Source organism: Melitaea cinxia, chromosome 5 (genome assembly GCF_905220565.1).
Source record: "Melitaea cinxia chromosome 5, ilMelCinx1.1, whole genome shotgun sequence".
Classification (NCBI taxonomy): domain Eukaryota; kingdom Metazoa; phylum Arthropoda; class Insecta; order Lepidoptera; family Nymphalidae; genus Melitaea; species Melitaea cinxia.
Window position 1 is genome coordinate 10,983,372 of NC_059398.1, and position 8,032 is coordinate 10,991,403.

The following is an 8,032-nucleotide window of genomic DNA, read 5'->3' on the forward strand; positions in this document are numbered from 1 at the left end:
ACTTGAAATGCCGACCGATGGCGGGATAGCCATCCAACAACTGGTATTGAAATACACAGGCCAAAGACGGGCAGCAGCGTCTTCGTCACCAACCCGCCTGCCCAGCGTGACTATGAGCAAACACCAGAGTTCACGTCTTTTTTGGCGCGAACTTTCCAGAAGTGAACTACGATATATGGTTAAACAAAAACATAAAATGGATGGACATAGCAATGTACGACAACCAGTCATTAAGGATGGAACTAGTGTGTATATTGCCTCTATTAGGAAGCAATTTTTTTATTTGTCGTTTATAAGAAAATCTTCGTCTCTAATATTGACTAACAATTTCATCAGAAACATTTTGAGCCCATGTATATGATGAGTAACATATGCAATTTTAAAAACGAGCACCAGGCAAAACATAGTTCTTTTCAGAGGCAAACTTCAAGATTTATTCAACTATACATTATATTATTAACTGTCATAAACGAAGAAATAGTCATAAAAATATATATAAGAACTAGCTGTGCCCGCGACTTCGCCCGCATGGAATTTAACAAAAAAGTTATTGTTCAGTTTGCAGAGTTATAAAATAAATATATTTCTAAAATAAAAGTAGCCTAAATGACTCCTTATTGCATCATCTATCTGTCAGTGAAAGTTCCGTTAAAATCAGTCCAGCTGTTTCAGAGATTAGCCGGAACAAATACACAGACAGACAAAAATTGTAAAAAAAATTATTTTGATATGTGCCGTGTATACATATAATTACATATGAATTTATTAAAAAGCGGATATTTTAATATTTCAAACATACATTCCAATTTTGTTTATTTGTATAGATTGACGCTAATTTCTTTTACCCGTCAAGTTTTTGCAGGACTTTATTTTATTTAGCCGAAGTCCGATTGATTGTTAGTAAAAGTGCAAATCTCGTCATTCAAGAGTCTCTAATTTTATTTATTTGTATAGATAATTTTAGTACACGCAACAGATATAAAAGAAAAAAAAAAGTGGGAAATAGAGGAGCCGAAGTATAACGTTTCATTAGTTTACACGAAACAAGATACCGAATTTATTTAGTTAATTTTTTAAATTAACACGAAAGCGTAAAAAACTATTTATAGCAAAAATTCGTGTCTGTTTTATCACCTAAGAATATGTAAAGTCGTAGAATCTATAAAAATATATCGTGTGAGTTTTTTAGCAAAACGTTAAAATAAGCAAACTATTAAATAACATTATGTGCATAATATGTCTAGACTGGTGGTTTATATGCGACAAATCTTTTTATCTAACCGTTTAAAAACTGACATAGGATATTATAAATAAAACAAATTTTTTAATTATATCTATAGTGACATAAACTTAGTTGAAATAAACATACAAAAATAATATTTGTTCAAATTTAAACATTCATATATATTAAGCCGTTTCACTTATAAATTAGAATTTATCCTCTAGGAGTGACTTTCGTACAAACGCCTTTAAGACACTTGAGTGGTTCCTTGCAGACTGCTGAGGGAGTTTCTCCCAATTCCTTGCTATAAACCTTGCAAGCAGCTCCTTCGGCTAAAAAAAATGAGGAAGAAAATCATATAAAAAATACGGCAAGATAATTTTACAGACAAATAAGTATCACAACTCCTTTTTTTATTCTTGAAAAGCGTACAAAAAGCTATATTGATCAGTATTAAGAAAACGGTAAGTAATTGTAAGAAAAAAATTAATATAAACTTTTTTATTAATTAAAATTATAACTACTATGTTTAAAAAAAACGAACCAAATAAAAATCTTAAAGAGCAAAAGTTACAAAATTATTCTCTAGTAGGTATATAATTATTTTATTCTGAAATTATTCCGAGTCGATCGCAAAAAAAACTAAGTTTTTGCAACTATTTAAATATAAATTATTAGTAACTTAGTAATTAGTTACTCATTTAAATAAATGATTAATTATTTACTTTATTCTTTACTTTTCATATGACACAGTAACTTATAGTAAATATTATTCTATTTAACTTTGTACGTAGAAATATGTAAAACACTCTTCTAACTTCTTCTTTGGGGATATAAAGATTAATTTTTAATTCTTCTTAAACATATTTTGAAGATAAATATTGTCTTCTAGTTGGTGTTTCAATAAAGTAGATAGAGCCTAAATGTAAAATTTTGATGAATACTTACAGAGCAAAGTAACACAGGCTGGACAGCAAGCGCACATGCCAGCGTGGTTTTGGCGGTAAGTAGATGGTGGACGGCAAGTAGAGGAAGTGATAGGGGCCGTGCACGGGTTTTGTTTACAGTAGTTCGAGCCGCAGATCAAGTCGCCATAGGACAGCGCCAAGGCACAAGCAAGGACTGCTAATATTAATACGGCCTTCATGCTGTAAAAAAAAAAAAATGTTTTCTAATTCGTGGTAAGTGTGATTTAATTCTCAGTGATTACACATTCATGTAGTTTATTGTGTTATAATTTCTTATATCAATTCATAAAAATCTATATCCTATACATAAAAATCCTCCTTTAAGTAGATTTCAAAGAACTTAAAGGAAACACATCCTTTAAGTTACATTCTAAAGATGTTTTTAATAACGATTCCTGAATCGCAAAAACAGTAATCAAGGCCTAAAGAGATACTGAAAAAAGGTATCCTTCGGTCATGTGCTGAATAAGAAATTTGATCTGGGCTAAGAATTATTGCAAGATATTTGCCTTGTAAGCTTTTCGCGTCTAACACAAAAACACCGCTGCTACTGAGATATAAATATTGTAAAAGCGACAGCAAACGGCAATGGAAAAGTTATTAATTTCTGTAATATATAGATATATATAATATTTAAAAATTTAAAATTAATTTCTTTGTTATTATTTCAAAAAATAATTATTTTTTATCAATTTTACATATAATATTTTTTTAAGATTAATTTCATTCGTTAATTTGATAAATGTAAAACAAAATAAAAAAAAATATATATATATAATTGAAAGTTCACTTTCCTTAAAATAAAAAAAAACCTTTGTCCATAAATAAAAAAGTTGTACAAAAAATATATTTAAATAACTTACATATTCTCGAGAAATATTTATTCGTGTTTTACTAGTGCAGACCATGCAGAGGATTCCACATTAAATGCCAAAGGAAAAGCGCACTATAAGTAATTATACGAATAATTCGAGATAACCCCGATTAATGTTTATATTAGCTTGATGTCATGAACCCTTATATCATAAAAGATATTCCTATATCTCACAGTTCTTAAGAAAATGATGCTGCACTCATCTTGTTATTTTATAGTCACTTATCGCTTTTATATAATTGTGATATATGCATGTAGCATTAAATATTTTAAAAGGTTTTATTTTATTACCCAACTATGTTTACTTCAATCTTAGCACATATTAGATTGTTTTTTTTCTCCATACAAAAATCCACTTCAATTTAAATGGTCAAGTAATAAAATGCGTATAAAAAAAAGTTATAACCCGGGCCTATTTTTTGGCCCTTAAAGTCCAAAAAATAGGCCATGGAGGCCAAAACTATGATTTTAGAATTTTACTTTCAGCCTACAGAACCTACCGTCGCTGTCATCAATAAGATTTATTTTCATAATAGAAATGAAATGTTCCGCTCGCTCTGTTGAATGTATATTTAATAATTATTAGTTCATACAATAAAACACAGATAGCGTTGTTCGTAGATCAATTGCGCTGTCAAAGTGTAGTCTAATATTGTATTCGATACTTGATATTCGGCCGGTGTCTGGCTGCTGTAAAAGCCGATAGAGCCAACAGCACTCGTCAATTCGAAAAAAAAGAAAGATTCGTGATAATTTGTTAATCGGTCTTTAAAGTTTCTTTCCTCATTGGTTATCATCAGTTTTCTTACTTTCATATTATTGATTTTGATTCAAAGACCAAAGTAATTATAGTGTCATGGATGGCACTAATTTGATTACAGACTACTCTAAAACTGCACGTTCTTACTTCACAACGCGTGTCACTTTTTCAGCGTTGCTCAATATGTAATCCCAAGCAATAGGTTAGAATTTTCAATCGATAAACAGAAGATAACAGTTGAAAAAATTGTGAACAATGTCTGGAGTACTCCAAACCGGGCACGGTGGTTGTCCTACCGTGTTCTACCCTGACACCACTACTATGTGTATAAAAAACTGTGTTCACAACTGAAATGATAAGAAATTTTATAGTCTTGTAAAGAATTATTGTAAAGGCGAAAAGGATTTTTTTTGATATCCGGGGTAAACTACAAGTCGTATGGAAAAAAGTTCAATGGTAAAATTGTAGATAGTAAAAAGATCTACAACTTTTGTAGTTGCACTTTTTAACCGACTTCAAAAAAGGAGGAGGTTACTCAATTCGACCGTATATATATATATATATAAATATATATATATATAAATATATATATATATATATATATATATATATATATTTTTTTTATGACAAATAGGCAGGCATTTGACCACAATCTCACCTGATGTTAAGTGACGATGCGGTCGAAGGTGGAGCATGCCTGCCCAATAACAGCCTATTCACTCTGGCCTTGAAGGCACCCAGATTGTATCGTTCGGGAAACACAGACGCGGGCAACGAGTTCCATTCCTTAGCTGTGCGCATCAGGAAAGTAGAGCCAAAGCGTTTTGTGCGCGTAGGTGGCATATCGATGACATAAGGATGGAACGATCGACCGCGCCTGATGTCCCGATGGCGGAAGGTTGTTGGGGTAATTAGATCGTGTAATTCCTTCGCACACTCACCGAAATATATTTTGTAGAACACCGACAGACGAGCTACCCTACGCCGATGATCGAGACTCTGCAACTTGGTGTCTGTCAGAGTAGGGTCACCTATGAGTCTCTTAGCTCGTTTTTCCACCGAGTCCAAAGTTGCCAGTTGGTATTTGGCGGATCCATCCCAAAGATGGCAGCAATACTCCATACAAGACCGAACTTGTGCTTGGTATAGTTGAAGCAGCTGTTCTGGAGTGAAGTATCGCCTGACCTTAGAGAGAATACCTAGTTTTTTTGCTGCAGTTTTTGCTTTGGACTCGATATATATATATATATATTTATGTATGTTCGGGGATAACTCCGTCGTTTATGAACTAATTTTGATAATTCTTTTTTGTTGGAAAGGAGATATCCCTATTTTGACACCATGATAAGGAAACCAGGATCTGATGACGGGATCCCAGAGAAATCGAGGGAAACTTCGAAAATCCGAATAACTTTTTCCTGGGTGTACAGATTTTAATGGTTTTTTAATTTAATCTAAAAGCCGATGTTTATCATGTCACATTTAAATTTCATCGAGATCTGATTACAACTTTTGGAGTAATCTTTGATAATGCGTATTTACTTGACTATTTTTTCATCTACCTACGTTGTATTACTTATAGATATACCTAATCGAAGTCGGTTTTTCTTCGTTTGCCAGCAAACACAATTATTTCACATAACCTCAAAATTCTCGTGAAAAAAAAAACAGTTTTGTTGTTTTTTATTTTTATCTTTTACTAAATTCTTCTTTTTTTTACAAAATTTTGTGAAAATTTAATTAATTTGTGTAATTTTTTTGATTTAAAATATTTATTTTTTCACCTTATTTTGATCTCAATATCGAAAAAGCACCTTTTCAATCGAAAATTCTCACGTCAAAATATCAGCTTTTTTTAAGTCGGTGGGTTTTTTGTTCGTTGAAATCTCTACTTTCTGATGGTGTAAAATAAATATACATTACAGACCTACCCAAAATTGCATAAAAATCTCTCCAGCCGTTTCGGAGGAGAATGTAAATGAGTTAAAATGACTTTTTTATATATCTATACATATAATAAAATGGTAGGAAAGTCACAACTGTACATTGAATATTTTTTTAAAAGAATACTTGGGTGTGATCTACAATCGATACCGAAGCCATAAATATAGTTTTTAGAATTTTTGTCTATTTGTCTGTTTGTCTGTTTGTCTGTATGTATGTCCGGGATAAACTCAAAAAGTACCGCATTGATTTACTTCAAATTTGGCACGAATATTATTAAGAAGTCGGGTCAACATATAGGCTACATATTATCATGCTATCACCTACCGGGAACGAGCAGTGAACCTTTATTTCCTCAACGCATTCTGTAACAACGTGTAATCTAACGACGCATATTTGAATGTTGTTGTTATTATGTTAATAACCATGCTATATAAGCTAGCTTCTAACTATAAATAAAGACATTCTGTAGTATATTTAGTATCAGCATTGCACCCGTGCGAAGCCGAGGCGGTTCGCTAGTATAAAATAAAAATGCATATAATTTATAATAAATTCTGGTTAACTGTAAAAATAAAATTATGAAAATTAAGTTAATTATTAAAATAAATAATTGTGTATTAATATTGCGAGAAATGCTGAAACGATTATTATTTAACGAGTTGTTTATGTGACGCGTAAGGTCAAGATGATTTTAGGATATCAGTTACTGAGTTAAAATGCCAAAACACGCATCCGCAACAATAGTCTTTTTTTAACATTGCTGTTTTCACCTACCCATTTCGTTTAAAAATAAAAAATAAATAGTTATCAGTCTTTGAACATATTATTAAACCTTTCTTTAGTTTACATTACAATAAAGACCTTTATTTCGGCTTAGCTTAAATGGTTTGTTTTCGAGAAAAAAATAATAGTGTAATAATAACACAATAATAGGTAGATATATCTTTCTTTAAATAATTTTTTTCCGCTGGGAAATGTTTTTACGCAACCCGCTGACGAGGCCGGCGGGATTGTGGGGCTCCCGCTCCGAACGATCTAGAATACCCACTGAAACGAGATCGTTTTCGCATACTACCGGGACATCCCAACGGTTTTTCCGTGGGTTACGTCCGACTCACACGGACCAAAGCTCCTGGGGTGTCTGGGGTGTCTGGGGGGTCCTTCGATACACCTAGGTGGAATCACGGGGACACGGTTGCACTTCCGCGATACCACTAGCGGTTGCCCTAAGGGCCCATCGTGATTAATAGCTCTTGAGAGGCTTCCTCGAATACAACGCCCGCTGGTCCGGCGTTACGGCGGCAAATTGACCAGGTAGGTCCTACGTCGCGCCTTCCGCAACGAATCGGGAGCGAGTTTAGATCTTTTTCTTGTTCCGTTTCTACCACGTTCTTCTGCAGCATTATGGATTTGCAGGAGGAGGAAACTGCATTCTAAAAAAATGGGACATATAAAAAACCCCTAAAACTCTTTATTGAACTCTTTGTATAGTGAATTATATCTGTATAATCGGAGATTATACGTATAACCAAATTTCATTATAATAATAACTTAATTTTTAATAAGAAACGTGCTGTGTGGCTACGGCACTAAAGAATTTAGCCACCCCCTCTCTTCCCGTGGGTGTCGTAAGAGGCGACTAAGGGATAACAAGGTTCCACAACCATCTTGGAACTTAAGAAGCCGACCGATGGCGGGATAGCCATCCAACTGCTGGCTTTGAAATACACAGGCCGAAGACGGGCAGCAGCGTCTTTGGTGCGACAAAGCCAGTACTGCGGTCACCAACCCGCCTGCCCAGCGTGGTGACTATGGGCAAAACACATGAGTTCACGTTATTTTTGACGTAAACTTGTGGAGGCCTATGTCCAGCAGTGGACTGTATAGGCTGTAATGATGATGATGTAATAAGAAATCTTAATTTAAAATAATTACACGACACAATGTGACATTAAACAAATTTTACGAAAATAGGCAAGAAGCGTATCTCATTTTAGGCCAGGCGAGTGTCACATTAATTAAATAAGGTTACGTTAACTTATTTCCTGAAAAGAAAAATATTATATTAAATTTACCAAATACTTTTACCTTCTCATAAACATTTATGTATTTTATATTTATGTATAAAGAGGAAATATTTAAAAATTATTTTTAATTTAAATATTTGTTTATTTGCAGGATTATAATGAACAAACTTAAAAATTACTGCATCAAATTAGGCCAATGCTATTATTTCTGAGTGACATAATATGTGTTTTAAT

The 8,032-nt window shown here is 33.1% G+C and overlaps 1 protein-coding gene across 1 annotated transcript; it reads right to left on the reverse strand.

Moving 5' to 3' along the window:
• Window positions 1-1,051: 1,051 nt before the first annotated feature.
• On the reverse strand, window positions 1,052-3,161 carry LOC123654044 (fungal protease inhibitor-1-like). The gene is made up of 3 exons (XM_045590006.1): window positions 3,054-3,161; window positions 2,171-2,370; window positions 1,052-1,554 (listed from the first exon to the last, which is right to left on the reverse strand). Exons 2-3 carry the CDS (start codon window positions 2,367-2,369, stop codon window positions 1,436-1,438), a joined length of 318 nt encoding a protein of 105 aa, XP_045445962.1. The 5' UTR covers window position 2,370; window positions 3,054-3,161; the 3' UTR covers window positions 1,052-1,435.
• Window positions 3,162-8,032: the final 4,871 nt, after the last annotated feature.

Bases quoted from the DNA above. Each gene is read 5' to 3' on its own strand.
- LOC123654044 (XM_045590006.1), bottom strand. From the start codon at position 2,369: ATGAAGGCCGTATTAATATTAGCAGTCCTTGCTTGTGCCTTGGCGCTG. The intron at 1,555-2,170 runs GTAAGTATTCAT...CATTTTTTTTAG, and splicing joins AGCCTGTGTTACTTTGCTCT to CCGAAGGAGCTGCTTGCAAG.